Source organism: Hyla sarda, chromosome 4 (genome assembly GCF_029499605.1).
Source record: "Hyla sarda isolate aHylSar1 chromosome 4, aHylSar1.hap1, whole genome shotgun sequence".
Lineage (NCBI taxonomy): Eukaryota > Metazoa > Chordata > Amphibia > Anura > Hylidae > Hyla > Hyla sarda.
Window position 1 is genome coordinate 252,907,485 of NC_079192.1, and position 15,796 is coordinate 252,923,280.

Consider the following 15,796-nt stretch of genomic DNA (forward strand, 5'->3'; position numbering starts at 1 on the left):
TTTTTTATGGAATTAGGGACTCATGATTGTTGGTGAATTTTTAGTTGTATTATTAAAAGCAAAGTTTTAGGCACTATCCCAATTTTTGCTTTTTTTGACTTGATGCCACCATGTAGTTTGTAGTTCACTCGCAGAGAATAAATGTAATCCTGGCACTACCACTAATAAAACAATACAGGTGCCAGTAATGAAGGTGTCCTGTTCACACTTCTACTATTCCACTTCTAATGGTGGTGCTACATGTAGAAAAGAGCAAACAGCCATATGATCCAAACAAGAAAGAATAACGGAGCACACACCCCAATTTAAGTAGACATGTGGATACTTCTTTATGTCATAACTCATGTGCCGGCAGGAACATCAAAAAGGAAGGCAGACAAACTGGGACTGAGAACCCCCCGCTTACCAGCTTGTCTGCCTTCCCTTTTTGATGTTCCTGCCGGGACACATGAGCTATGAAATAAAGAAGTATCCACATGTCTACTGAAATTGGGGTGAGTTCTCCGTTATTCTTTCTCGTTTGGACCATGTAGTTTGTGTTCATTCTTTGTATGGCTAGGCTTCCAGACAGTTTTTTTTTTCTGAAGGACTTATAAGGAAGGACCACTTCTGACTTTGGCTCAAAACTGCAGTGGCAGCTTTAAAAAAAAAAAAAAAAAAGCCAGAAAATACCTTCTCATCACTGATTCATATTTGCCGCTGAGAGTTGTAATTGGCCAGATGGTGCCGGCTTTCACCGCTCAGAGCGGCAAATATGAATCAGTGATGTGAATTTCTATTCACATCACTGGCCGACTGGAGGTCAAAGCAGAAATTGCGGAGCACTGCAGAGTGCAGCCCGCTCCTCTGGATTATAAATCCGGATTGCAACGGGTCTCAAGAATGAGACTGTTCCATGCTGGGAGTAGTAGTACCTAAATAATGACGGAAATATAGCTTATATTATAGCTTTTTTAAATTACATTAAAATACATTAATACATTTTTTTTTTTACAAAATTAATTAAAAAAATATATTAGTTTTACACACACAGGTAAAAAACGCCAGAAAAACCTCCAAGAAAAGAACGCAAAAACGCAGGGAAAATCAGTCGCAGTTTTTCTGGCGTTTATTCTGGCGTTTTTCTTTCTGGTGTACAAAAAAAACTGCAGCTTAAGCCTTATGTTTAGGAATAGTATTTTCTTTAACTTGTTTGATTTCATATTGCGGTATACATATCATTGACATTTTGTACCACAAACTTGCCTCCAAATCTGACTGTATCTAAGTTAATCTTGAGAAAAAATACACATTTTGGATAACTGCTACCTTCAGTGATCAAATATTTCCTAAATACTTAACATTTTGCTATCATTTTTTTTTCAGTTTCAAAACGCTATGCCGCAGACATTCAAGTCGCATTTTCAGATACTTATGCTTTGAAAGACCAAAATGTGACATTGGAGTGTTTTGCATTGGGAAAGTAAGTGATGTACTAGCAAGTTTTCCTTTGTGGTATAGAAACCATTTGTATGCATTAGCATATGAATTGTCCCCAAGAACAGCTTTTTTCCAGTTGATAACAATTCTAATTCATTTTGAACAACATTTTTTTTTCTTTATTCTAGATAGCCCAACCCATATCCCTGTGTGGCATCTAGAAATCAATGATACAATACTTTACAAAACTCATGCCATCAGAAAACCCATTCTTAAAGGGGTACTCCGCCCCTAGACATCCTATCCCCTATCCAAGGACCCCCGCGATCTCTCCTGCAGCACCCCGAGTTATCAGCTCTCTGGAGCTAGGTTTGCTCCATGACTGATGACTCACGATACAGGTGACGGCGGTTCGTGATGTTGTGGCTCCGCCCCCTCATGATGTTACACCACGCCCCCTTAATGAAAGTCTATGGGAGGGTGCTTGACTGTTGCCACGCCCCCTCCCATAGACTTGCATTAAGGGGTCGAGACATGATGTCATGAGGGAGCGGAGCTATGGCGTCACAAACCGCCAGCCCCTGTCATCAGCCACTTAGCAAACTTAGCTCCGGAGAGCTGATGACTCGGGGGTGCTGCAGGAGAGATCGCGGGTGTCCTCAGCAGCAGCACCCCTGTGATAAGACATCTTATCCCCTATCCTTGGATAGGGGATAAGATGTCTAGGGGCGGAGTACCCCTTTAAATGATAAATTAGAGAGTTGTGAGCTAATAGAGGGAAGTTCAGGATCTCATCTGTTAGCGAGTGTGGAGAGAAGAGGCCCTGACATGCTCATGCATCACATGGACATCGAATTGACACGGGAACCATTAACGCTTTGTTTCCACTCCATTTTTCTTCCCTCATCTCATACTGGACATTGGCCCCTCTCTTTTTGCATTCATCCCTGAATGTGTTCTGCACTCTTTTATCCATACTGGGACATTGTACTATGCATAGGTTAAGATGATAGGATGATACCTTTTATAGTATTTTTTATGTTTGGGAAATACTGTATATTATATTGAATATATTTTTGGCCTTTTCTAATAAACGATAATTTGTAGATTGTTCAGAAGACAATAGAAGTAGAAGGAGAAAAATTTAACTCTTTACATAATTTGATAACTGAAGCTTTATTATAGTGTATCCCTTGCTTTGTAACTCATGGCAAAGTACACCCAATAAAAAAGAAGGAAGCAAATGCATAGAGGACTATGCAGGGAAATTGGTCACCTAAAATAATTACACATAAAAAGGTCACAAAAAGAATTATTAAACACACACATGAATAGTGGTAATCCTGTAAAGAAACTGAGAACTTGGGTCATAATGCCTATAGAAAAAAAAACATATAAAAAAATGTATATCAAATACCAAACTAAGTTACCAACGAAACAATAATAAAAAACTTTGCAAAATGAGCTCTCTATGAACACAGTATATTAACATCACACAAGAAAAGACAAATTATGCAATAAAGGCAAATACCAGATCCACCCTGGAAATAAGAAATCATACAACAGTGGGATGTCAGCAGGAGACCTACCACACCCAAATGCTTTGTCAGGGGCTTGTAAGTCTGTAGTAGATGTTTATTATGCTGTATATACTTACATCCAATAAGGTCAGGGCAGAATAATGACTAAATTGTTACCAGCAGGGACAGATCTATAAAAAAATTAATCTGTCAAATCAAAACAAGGGCAAAATTTAGGGGCCTTATTACACAAAGTGATTATCAGCCGAACAGACCAATATCGCCCAGACTAATAGGGCAAGTGATCAGCGCTCCAGCCAAAAGGGACCAGTGCTTTAACCACTATGCTGCATTCTCCAAATACAGTTGTATAAGGCAGTGTTTCCCAACCCAGTCCTCAAGGCACACCAACAGTACAGGATTTACATTTTTCCCTGTTCTATTCCAATGGAGTAACTGAAAAAACCCGGAATGTTGGTGTGCCTTGAGGACTGGGTTGGGAAACACTGGTATAAGGAACATAATACTGCCTATGCAAACAAACACAAATTTAAATAGCTATGTAGCCAAATCAGCACACCCATAGTCAAAAAGCCGATCTTTCGTAGTGGCATCAGTATCAGCCGGCCCAGTGTCCATTGTATCAGCTGGCCCTTTTACAGACCAAAGAAAAGTAAGCATGAAGATACCATACAAAAGTATGACCCTTGAGGACTAGCATATCTAGCCTATAGATCTGTCTGGATTTATTCTGTGTCAGCAGCTTTTTTTAGTCACCTCGCCTAAAAGCAATATAAACTCAGTCAATACATTGAATTTTCAGGAGAGACTCATCACAACCATGTTCTTTATTAAAATGGTGGGTGAAGACCACGCAAATTCAGACACTTTTACACTCAATAGGTTATGCTGTATTGTAATTTGTAACAATTTTAAATGTTGGTATAAAAACAGTGACAAGCAAAGAAAAAAATACTTGAAAGAATCCCCTCATGATAAACGAAGGCCATTGTGGTTTGATAAAAATGTGCTTATAGCATGTAAACATAAGTCCACATTTCATGAGCCTAATATGTGCTCCACTAGAGGAAGGAAAGAATTTAGCAGGCACATGTAAAGTGTCTTGGATAGTAAGTAAACTATTTCTATTTTTGTTCTGTACTCTTTAGTCCTGTGCCAGTAATAAGATGGCGTAAAGTGAATGAGCCAATGCCAGCTACAGCTGAAGTTGATGCCTCAGGGGCTGTGCTTAAAATATTCAATATTCAACCTGAAGATGAAGGAACTTATGAATGTGAGGCAGAAAATATTAAAGGAAGAGATACACACAAAGCAAATGTTTATGTACAGGGTAAGATATGTTATTTTCTTAAAATTTTGGTACGCATAAAAATGTTGTATTTTCTATGTGCAAGAAGTAGTATGTTGCCGCACCTTTAATATGGAGCCATAGTTACAGTGTATGCTGCAATACAATGCTCTTTTGGGTGCATTCAAATGGTTTAAAGTGGACTAAACATTAAAATCTATGGACATCTTTGGATCAATCTGTTATTGAATTGCATGCATTATGGGCTAAAAAGTTTAGTACCATTTGATACATGGTGCTCCTTATTGATCATTGCTGGATGGACTCTCTAAGGCTGGGTTCACATATGTCTGGCATTTTGCATAGGTGAACTCAGTCTAGAACTCGACACAACAGATGCCATAAATGATGACAACGTGCATCATTTGTATGGCATCCAGCGTCCATTGTTTCTATACATCAGACATGGGAACGCAGCAAGCTGCTTTCCCTTGTCTGGTGCTGTCCGAAGTGTCCAACCATTCAGAGTCAAAATTGAAACACTGAATGATTGTGAACTGTTCCATTAAAACGAATGGGATCATTTCTAGCATCAGTTTCCCCCCGGGGCATGCTGTATGGATTATGTGTCAGTATTATTGATCTGATCTACGGTGGCACCTACCAAATAATGTCAGTATTATCTGATCTCGGTAGGACCTACCAAATATGTCAGTCTGATTGATCACACACGATGGTGACCCATGTGCGGACCTCCTTAAATTTGAGGGAGGAGATTATGCACGGTGAGACCACTATTAATATGTAATGCAATTCATATGTCTGGGCCTGACTATTTACCCAAAATATTTAAAAGTTCATTGATTTACGCTAACGCGGTATGTTTTGCATTATCTTGAAATAACACACAGGTATTATTAACTATTAAGATTTATCGGTTATGAGTAATGAACAAATGAGTATATAAAAGACAAAGGTTATGCATACTCTTAAATCAATGCGACTCATCTAGAACATTATTTAAGCTTTATTTAATATATAATTACTACATATATGAAGCATGTAAAATAAGAAATGTATAGAACATATACAGAAGCACGCTAAGCTTATGCAGATAGTAGCTATATAGAGGCTACAGAATTACAATAGCTACAAGTATCTGTGTACTTGTACACACATCAGTCACCACACGAGAGTGTAGCAAAAACATTGTTTTATAGGTGTTTTACAGCCCAAAAATTGACATAAATATGAATAAATTGAGTGAACATGGCCTTAGAAATAGAACAACAGAGCGTGCATCTTACCTCTATCAGGGCTGGTACAAGGATTTTTGCAACCCTAGACAAAACTTAATTTTGCTGACCCTTTGGCCCCGCCCCTTATCCACTGAGCGCTCTAGGCCAGCACCCGCCTCACCTATAGATGGTGCCAGCCCTGTCCTCTATCGCCTCATTGATCAGTCCTGTCCCCATGACATTGAAGCAGTTGAAAGCAATTTAAGATGTTGTTTACTGTTTTGGAAACAAACACTTGTTTTTTTTGGTCAATTGTTTAATCATTACTCATCTCTTTCCTTTGCCCTGTAGCTCCTCCTGAGTGGGTAGAACATATCAATGATACAGAAAGGGATATAGGCAGTGATTTGCACTGGCCTTGTATTGCTAAAGGAAAACCCATTCCTTCAATCAGATGGTTAAAAAATGGAGAGTCGGTAAGTCATATAGGTTCCTTAAAGGGGTACTCCCACCCTAGACATCTTATCCCCTATCCAAAGGATAGGGGATAAGATGTCTGATCTCGGGGGTCCCGCCGCTGGGGACCCCTGCAGTATTGCATGCGACACCCACCTGTTTTTTGTCCGGAAGCGCTGGAGGGTCTGAGTCGCGACTACGGGAACGGAAGTCCGTGACGTCAGGACGCCCCCTCCCATAGACTTGCATTGAGGGGACGGGCGTGACATCACACGGGAGTGGAGTCCTGACGTTACGGACTTCCGTTCCCATAGTCGCGACTCAGACCCTCCAGCGCTTCCGGACAAAAAACAGGTGGGTGCCGCATGCAATACTGCGGGGGTCCCCAGCGGCGGAACCCCCGAGATCAGACATCTTATCCCTTATCCTTTGGATAGGGAATAAGATGTCTAGGGTGGGAGTACCCCTTTAAGTAAATGAGATAACATCTTAAATGAGTCTGCAGTTTGCTAATATATTATGTTTTCTTTTAGTATGGTAAAGGAGAACTGAGGATCCGAGGACTTACTATGCAGCATGCTGGAATGTATCAATGTATAGCAGAAAACCACTATGGAGTTATTCAAGCAAATGCAGAACTTAAAATCCTATGTTAGTGACATTTTCCTTTATTTATTACTATAGGCTGTGCTAACATGTTGTGGTTTAATACAGAATGAAACTGTACAAATTCTACAATAGTAAATAGCTAAAGCACCTATGTATATGAATGGAGAAAACATCACAATATCACACAGTTTAACAAAGTATTATAAAAGTAAAATTTACACATTTTGTGTAATCTATTGCTTTTTGCATTGCCTTCGTATTGTTGCACATTCATATTTGCTACAGCAATTATATGTTATTGTATTAAAGGTAACTTGAACATTCACTTATTCACCTAATAATTATTTGTAAAAGAACTTTCAAAGCATACAGTATATCACATGCAGGGCCACCTTCTTCTTCTAAGATGTCAGGGGATCTGTAGGGGTAGCAGGCCATCATTTCACAAAGGCTTTTTGTTGGGAGGGGGTAAGGTGGCACATTTTGGCTGTGTTAGGGATTGGGAGCAAACCACAAGGTGGTAGTAATCTTTGTTGCTTTGGTTTCTTTTCTTTCCAGCTTTAGCGCCAACCTTTGAACTAAATCCTATGAGGAAACAGGTATTGGCTGCAAAAGGAGGACGTGTTATCATAGAATGTAAACCAAAGGCGGCACCAAAACCCAGGTTCTCATGGAGTAAAGGAACAGAACTGCTGACGAATAATAGCCGGTTTGTACTGAGAAAGTCTTAATTCTAGGAATATTTGTACCCATCATATACATACTAATTGTGCATTATAATTACTAATTATTCTGAATTCAGATAAACCTCTAAAGATTAGCCCTTTAAGGTTGTCCCACCATGAATCATTATCAGGGGATCCAATCACTGGGACCCCTGCAAACTCAAGGACAGAGGTCCCGAGTTTCTTGTTGAAACGAGCGGTGATCTCATGTGCACATTGATGCCCTATTAATGCTTATCCTCAGGGGTAAGTGTATGATCATAGGTGGTTAGATTGCTGGGACCCCCCACAAACTCAAGAACCGAAGTATCAGGTTTACCATCAGAACAGGGCAGTGGCCACACATGCCCACTAATTCTATATTCATTGTCTGTAGGGGTTGCCAGAATAGCTAAACATTCTACTTGTATGACCACTGCTCCATTCCAACAGGAGACTCATCATCACTGGGATCCAGACATCGAGGGGGGTCCTAGTGGTAGACTCCTGCGATCATGCACTTTTTCTAATTTTCAAAATGGCCAACACCCAGAAAGCCATAACATTGAAATCAACTGCAATGACTAAATGCATTACTGCCAATCGTTGTGTGTGTGGGAAGAAGTGGCACTTAACCCCTTAAGGAGTCAGACCATTTTCACCTTAAGGACTCAGCCCTTGTTTTGCAAATCTGACCGCTGTCACTTTATGCATTAATAACTCTGGAATGCTTTTACTTTTCATTATAATTCTGAGATAGTTTTTTTGTGACATATTCCACTTTAACATAGTGGTCAATATCTGTCGTTACTTGCATCCTTTCTTGGTGAAAAATCCCAAAATGTCATGAAAATCTAGCATTTTTCTAACTTTAAAGTTCTCTCCTTGTGAGGAAAATGGATATTCCAAATAAATTATATATTTATTCACATTTACAATATGTCTACTTTATGTTGGCATTAGAAAGTTGACCTATTTTAACTTTTTGAGGACATTAGAGGGCTTCAAAGTATAGCAGCAATATTCAAAATTTTCACGAAAATTTCACAATCTGAATTTTTCAGGAACCAGTTAAGTTTGAAGTGGATTTGAGGGGCCTTTCTGTGAGAAATACCCCATAATTGACACCATTCTAGAAACTGCACCCCTTAAAGTATTCAAAATGATATTCAGAAAGTTTGTTAACCCTTTAAGTGTTTCACAAGAATAGCAGCAAAGTGGAGGAGAAAAATCTAAATCTGCATTTTTTACACTAACATGTTCTTGTAGCCCTGTTTTTTTTTTTTTTAAGTGGTATAAGGAGAAAAGCCCCCAAAATGTGTAGCCTAATTTGTCTCGAGTATGGAAATACCTCATATGCTGACATAAAGTGCTTTGCGGGCTCACAACATGACTCAAGAGGGAAAGAACAACTGTGGGATTTTGGAGAGCGAATTTTCCTGTCATTGTTTTTGGGGGCCTTGTTGTATTTAGGAAAATCGAATTGTGCCAGAACAGCAAAAAAACAAAAAACACATGGCATACTATTTGGGAAACTACACCCCTCAAGGAATGTAACAAGGGGTATAGTTAGCCTTAACACCTCACAGCTGTTTTATGACTTTGCGTTGCAGTTGGACGTGAAAATGTAAAATAAAATTTTTAACACTGAAATGATGGTGTTACTCCACATTTTTCTTTTTCACATTGTGTAATCGGACATAAGCCCCCCAAAAATGTAAAGCCCCATTTCTTCTAAGTATGGAAATACCCCATATGCTCAGAAGAGAAGGAGCAACATTTGGCTTTTTGAAAGAGAATTTTGCTGAAATGGTTTTTGGGGGACATGTCGCATTTAGCAAGTCCCCAGGATGCCAGAACAGCAAGAAGAAAAAAAAAAAAAACACATAGCACACTATTTGGGATACTACACCCCTCAAGGAATGTAACAAGGGGTACATTGAGCCTTAACACTTCACAGGGGTTTGACGGGTTTGTGTTGAACTTGGACGAGAAAATGAAAAATGTTATTTTTTGTGTTACTCCAAATTTTTCATTTTCACATGGTGTAATAGGAGAAAATGGACCCCTAAATTGTAAGACCAATTTCTCCCGATTAAGAAAACGCCCCATATGTGGACGTTAAGTGCTCTGCTGGCGCACTACAGGTCTCAGAACAGAAGGAGCACCATTGGACTTTTGGAGAGAGAATTTTGCTGGAATTGGGGGCAATGTGCATTTACAAACCTTCCATGGAGCCAGAACAGCAGAAACCCCCCACATGTGACACCATTTTGGAATCTACCCCCCTCCAGGAACAGTGGGCCGTAAAAGTGAAATCTTGGATTTTTCGCACTATATTGATGTAGTGTTACCCCAAATGTTTCATTTTCACATGGGGTAATAGGGGAAAAGGCCTATCTGTAGTGCAATTTCGTCTGAGAAAGAAAATACCCCTTATGTGGATGAAAAGTGCTGTGCGGGCTCACTGCAATGTTCAGAATAGAAGGAGCGCAATTGGGCTTTTGGAGTGAAAAGTTTGTTGGAATTGAAGTTGGGGGCCATGTGTGTTTACAAAGCCCCCATTGTGCAAGAACAGCAGAAACCCCACACATGTGACACCATTTTAGAAACTACACCCCTCATATATATATGCCAATTATTTTCCCAGAATGATGACCCAGAGTACAGCCAAAAGTAAAAATGATGCCCGCCCCAAACCCAATGCTCTGAATCATCATTCTTTGAATGTGATGTCTGTGGCTGTCCCTATTCTGTTACCTCAATTGCGCAAGTGTCACATTCAGTGTCTCAATCGGGGCAAGTGTCACATTCAGTGGTGGTGTCATTCCGAATCCCCCTCCTTTGACACACGCTGCATTTTTTCTGGGATTGTCCCTTCTTTCCAGTGTGGGGGACCTCACCTGAAAAGTGTTGGCCGGGGATGATCCGGGGGCCCACAGTTACAGAGGCGCTCTGACCCGCTCTTCAGTGGACAGCAAAGATGTGGGCCTTTAGAACTTTCTCTTGAAACTGCAGGAATGTGTTGCCAGCATACTGGGGCAGTACAAAAGAGTACCAAGTAGACCGTACCTTTTTTTTACCATGTCAGTGTTTTACTCATGGCATCATATGGCTTGAGGACTTGATCAGAGAGATCAACTCCCCCCATATACTGATTGTAGTCCAGAATACAATCAGGCTTGAGGACCAGTTCCGTGTTACCTCCCACAGGGACAGGGGTGCTGCCGTTCCCATTAATTGTGGACAGCATAAGGACATCCCTCTTGTCCTTATACCTGACCAGCAACAGGTTTTCGGGAAAAGGCACGGGACTCATCCCGGGACATAGGAGCATGTAGGGGATGGGGCGGAAGGCCTCTTTGATTCTTCCGGACTGTCCCACAAGCGACCGTGGATCTGGTGGCAAGAGATGTGAAGAGAAGGATACAAGTGTAAAAGTTATCCACATAAAGGTTGTAACCTTTATCTAGCAATGGGTGAAAAAGGCCCCAAATGATTTTCCCGCTAACACCCAGAGTGGGGGAACATTCTGGGGGTTCAATACAGGAATATCATCTCTCATACACCATAAACTTGCAAGTATACCCTGAGGTACTCTCGCAAAGTTTATACATCTTCACGCCATACTGTGCCCGCTTGGTTGGGATGTATTGCCAGAAGCTGAGTCTCCCCTTAAAGCTGATGAGAGACTTATCAATAGAGACCTCTCGCCCCGGGACATAGGCCTCCCAAAATTTGGCCCCAAAGTGATTGATGACCGGCCTGATTTTATACAGGCGGTCATACACGGGATCAATTCAGGGGGGACATGCCGCATTATCAGTATAATGCAAACATTTCCAAATGCCTCGAACCAGTAAACGTGGCTGGGGGGTTCGACTAGTATGAGCGCCAGTGGAACTCATACTAGCATGGGGCACAGGGTCAGGAGCAGAGGAGGTTTGCGGTCTTGCATGGCGGCGACTCCGCCTTGGTGGCTCATCATCAGAACTAGATGATGAGGAGGATGAGGAAATAAGGAAGGTGGGGTCTTCCTCGTCATCTGTGGCACTTTCAGAGTCAGAGACAAGTAAGGCATATGCCTCCTCCGCTGAAAACGCCCTGCAGGCCATTTCCCTACTCTAATGGGGGGTGAAGTGTAATTGCTGTATGTGCTGCGTGTGGTGTGCGCTTTTACTTCCTGCCCTACCCTAACCCGTCCTAACCCTCCCTAACCCACCACCTAACAGAAAAAATATAAAATAAAACTGGTGTGCGCACTGATTAGCGCTTGGTGGCGGCAGGGGGCGCAGAAGTCAGTGGGGGGTCCTGCCACTCAGCCCAGAACAGTGGCTGGTGGCATGTACCAGTGATAAATCACTGACACCGGTGGGCCAGGCCGCACACACAGGTACGGTCCGTCCACACGGCATAGGTCTGCTGCTGGTGGCATGGACCGACTATAGGTGCTAAAAATAAAATAAAAAAAGACTCTTATAATCACCACAAAACAAACGCTGATCAGTACTATGGGACTGATCAGCGGTGGGTGGGTTTTAGCTAACTGTGGCAGGCCGCTCTTTTATACAGAAGAGGGCCCGGCCACATGATTAGCAGAAAAAAAAAAGGTCTGCGCCCCCAAAAAAGCCAAGGTCATGCAGCTAAATGTGCTGCAGACCTGCGGACACCTACAGATGGCACGCTGCAAAAAAAGAAATTTCTGGGGGCAGACTGCAGAGACCCTGTAATGCCAGGGTCACACAGCTTAAGGTGCTACGGACCTGCGCCCCCCTAACTCCCCCTCTGTGATGGACAAGCAGATGCAGTGTTGGTATATCGTGGCATCCCTTGTGGTGGATGAAATCTGCTTGTCACTGCATCTGCTTGTCCATCACAGAGGGGGAGTACGGCCGGTACATAACGCGCTACGCTAAGCGCACCCCTGGATCGGTGACAGCTCTAACATCGCTGCCTGTACCATCACAGCAGACTACTACAGCAGTACTCATCGGGCATTCCCAGGATTTGGTGAGACCATAACAATTACAACAGTGATACATGTATTGAAGTCAGTGACAGTTCGATTTATTGGACTCATAGCAGTCTTTTTTATGTCCAGCTGAGATCGGACCATACATTTACAAATTTATCACATAGACTGCCGTTACATTGAACTATCAGTTGCCGAACCATTGGATGCCGAACTATTAGATTGATGCTAATTTAGTATTTTTCTAGAAATGTGAACATTGTCCTAAATTTTACATATTGTATGAATATCCCCACTAGGGCCCAGTGGTGGTTTATTCTTGTATTAGTGCCAAGATATATATTTGATCATATTTTTTACATTGACATTTTAAATAAATTAAAATTTTATTACAATTTTGCAATTCTTGAATCATCATTATGCACCTTTTGTAGGTGAAATCTTAGAGGAGCGATTATATTACATATACTTTGATATTTCTTTGGGCGGTGGATTCCGGTATTTAGATTTTTGGTTGTGAGCTGCACCAAATTTTTAGATTTGTAAATTACTTCTATTAAAAAATCTTAATCCTTCCAGTACTTATCAGCTGCTGTATACTACAGAGGAAGTTCTTTTTGAATTTTCTTTCTGCCTGACCACAGTGCTCTCTGCTGACACCTCTGCCCATTTTAGGAACTGTCCTGAGTAGGAGCAAATCACCATAGCAAACCTCTCTTGCTCTGATAATTCCTGACATGGACAGAGGTGTCAGCGGAGAGCACTGTAGTCAGAGAGAAAGGAAATTCAAAAAGAAAATAACTTCCTCTGTAGAATAAAGTAGCTGATAAGTACTGGAAGGATTAAGATGTTTTAATAGAAGTAATTTACAAATCTGTTTAACTTCCTAGCACCAGTTTATTTAAAAGAAAATGTTTTCCAGTAAGTACCCCTTTAATGGCTTTTTCTATGTCCATGTTATCAGCTTTTTACATAAAAAGACTGAATAAAATCATAACACTCTGTACATCCCTAAGCATCTTCTATTATATATTGTCCTGGAGGCTGGGAGATTAGGACAGGGCTGCTAATACTGCAAATCAGTTTTTTTTAATTGCAAACCTGTTTCACGGTTTATGATCTAACTCTCCTGACATCTAGTGGATCTAAAAGGAAAAACAACCATTATACTGAGATTAATATAAATTAAAATACTTGCCTGCAAAATATCTTTTTTTTTAGTTTAGGAGGAGATAGGAACGAAAAGTAAAAAAGCTCCGTACACTGTGTAGTGGCCGTGCTCAGTTACTGCAGCTAAGCTTTCATTCACTTTAGTGGGATCTGAACTGCAGTAACCCTTTACTGCCCTCAGCAACAAATCACAACACAGATTTAATTTCTCAAAAACACTAAAAGAAATAAAATCTGTCCTGTGATTGATTGCTTTAGGCAATAAAGATTTTTTTTTTTTTGTTTAGATTGTTTTATAAATCTTTCCAAATGTGTAGATAGTCCTAAGCACCCTTAATGGCAAATGCATCAAGAGGTAAAGATCCCTGTATGAAAAAAAAAAAAAAAGTAAAAATAAGTAAAAAAAATACTGTATGTTCTGCACTTAGTAATTAATATGTGAATATGAGAAACCCCATCATTATTTGTATAATTTGTCTCTAGGGTCGCTATATGGGATGATGGTAGCCTGGAAATCATTAACATAACAATGCTGGATGAAGGAAGCTATACTTGCTTTGCTGAGAACAATAAAGGAAAAGGAAATAGTACGACAACTCTTTCTGTTAAAGGTAATGCTTATAGAAAAGCCCATTATGACTATATAACCTTAGAAATGATATGTGCCCATGAATCACTTCTTCCACCGTAATAGATTTTTTAACTTTTTGTACCTTGTTTTATTCTTACTTAAAGGGGTACTCTGCTGCTCAAGGTTTGGAACAAACTGTTCCGTACGCTGGAGCTGGCAGCTCGTGACGTCATAGCCCCGCCCCCTCACGATGTCACGCTCCACCTCCTCTATGCAAGTCTATGGGAGGGGCCGTGACAGCTGTCACGCCTCCTCCCATAGACTTGCGTTGAGGGGGCGGGGCGTGAAGTCGTGAGGGGGCTATGACGTCACGAGCTCCCGATGCCGTCTCCAGCATTCTGAACAGTTTGTTCCAAACGCTGAGCAGCGGAGTACACTTTAATAGGCTGAAGTGTAATTAAAATAGTTTAAAACAGATTTATCTTCCCGAATTGGTTAAAAACATGTAAACTGCAATATGTTGAGTGCTTTAAAATATATTTTTTTACTGCATAGACAAGGGCAGAATGCATAAAAAAATATGTGCTTGTACCCATGTGAGGCCATTAGCCTATTGTTCAGAAGTATATGACTAAATTAGAAATTACTGAGTAAAACGGACATGGAAAAGTATTTAGGAGTTTCAGAAAACTGAAAAAAACGGTCAGGCAGTTGCTGCAAAGGCAGATAGGATCATGCAGTGCATGAACAGTGACAAAAACATAATTCTACTATTGTACAAATAACTAGTCAGACCACCCATAAAAATATTGGGGCAGATTTACTATTAAATTGTTTTCCAGAATTCTGATGTATTTTTACTGCACATGAATTTAAGAAATGTTTCTGCATCCTCCAATGGCCCTGACAATATGGCTGTGGCTTCAGTAAAGGGAAATTAAGATATAGCACTTAAAGGGGTACTCCGGTGGAAAACTTTTTATTTTTTTTAAATCACCTGGTGCCAGAAAGTTAAACAGATTTGTAAATTACTTCTATTAAAAATTCTTAATCCTTCCAGTACTTATTAGCAGCTGTATACTACATATAAATTTTTTTTCTCTCACGACCACAGGGCTTTCTGCTGACACCTCTGTCCATTTTAGGAACTGTCCAGAGCAGCATATGTTTGCTATAGGGATTTTCTCCTGCTCTGGACAGTTCCTGACATGGACAGAGGTGTCAGCAGAGAGCACTGTGGTCAGACAGAAAAGAAATCCAAAAAGAAAAGAATTTCCTCTCTAGTATACAGCCGCTAATAAGTACTGGAAGGATTAAGATTTTTAATAGAAGTAATTTACAAATCTGTTTAACTTTCTGTCACCAGTTGATTTAAAAATACTTCCATTGGAGTACCCCCTGCCACTGTGTGGCAAAAAATGTGCCAGGATTTAGTTTTAGTTGGTCTTAACTTAGACTAGACAGTCTAAGAATATGACAGATTTGTCAAACAGCCTGAGCCACTTTGATAAACATATATACACACATTCAAAAAACATGCACCAAGAAGTAATTGTTGGTTGGAATCAAATTTTTATATGTGTGAATGCAATGATGATTTATGTAAGTAATTGTATCGTATTTTTTTCAACTGTAAATTTTTATTAAAATTTTCAATCAGAAAATAGGCACAAGGAATGACCAAGAGTAAAATAAGAAAACTGAGCAAGTAACTCCATAAATGCCTCACAAGAAATACTCAGTTATCAATCAGCGCCTATACTTTAGTAGTTTCTTGGGTAGGACCCCAAAAGGCCCGTGAACAAGCTCATCTAAAATAGAAGAGGTC

General features: G+C 40.4%; 1 protein-coding gene across 2 annotated transcripts in view; it reads left to right on the forward strand.

Annotated features, from left to right (window-relative positions):
- The window catches only part of CNTN1 (contactin 1), a 194,639-nt gene that overhangs the window by 131,240 nt on the left and 47,603 nt on the right, over window positions 1-15,796 (forward strand). For both annotated transcript variants that reach the window (XM_056573941.1, XM_056573942.1), the window contains exons 8-13: window positions 1,366-1,462; window positions 4,109-4,290; window positions 5,838-5,962; window positions 6,476-6,593; window positions 7,110-7,260; window positions 13,881-14,008. In XM_056573941.1, coding sequence (XP_056429916.1) covers window positions 1,366-1,462; window positions 4,109-4,290; window positions 5,838-5,962; window positions 6,476-6,593; window positions 7,110-7,260; window positions 13,881-14,008 — 801 coding nt within the window. The remainder of the gene's footprint in view (window positions 1-1,365; window positions 1,463-4,108; window positions 4,291-5,837; window positions 5,963-6,475; window positions 6,594-7,109; window positions 7,261-13,880; window positions 14,009-15,796) is intronic.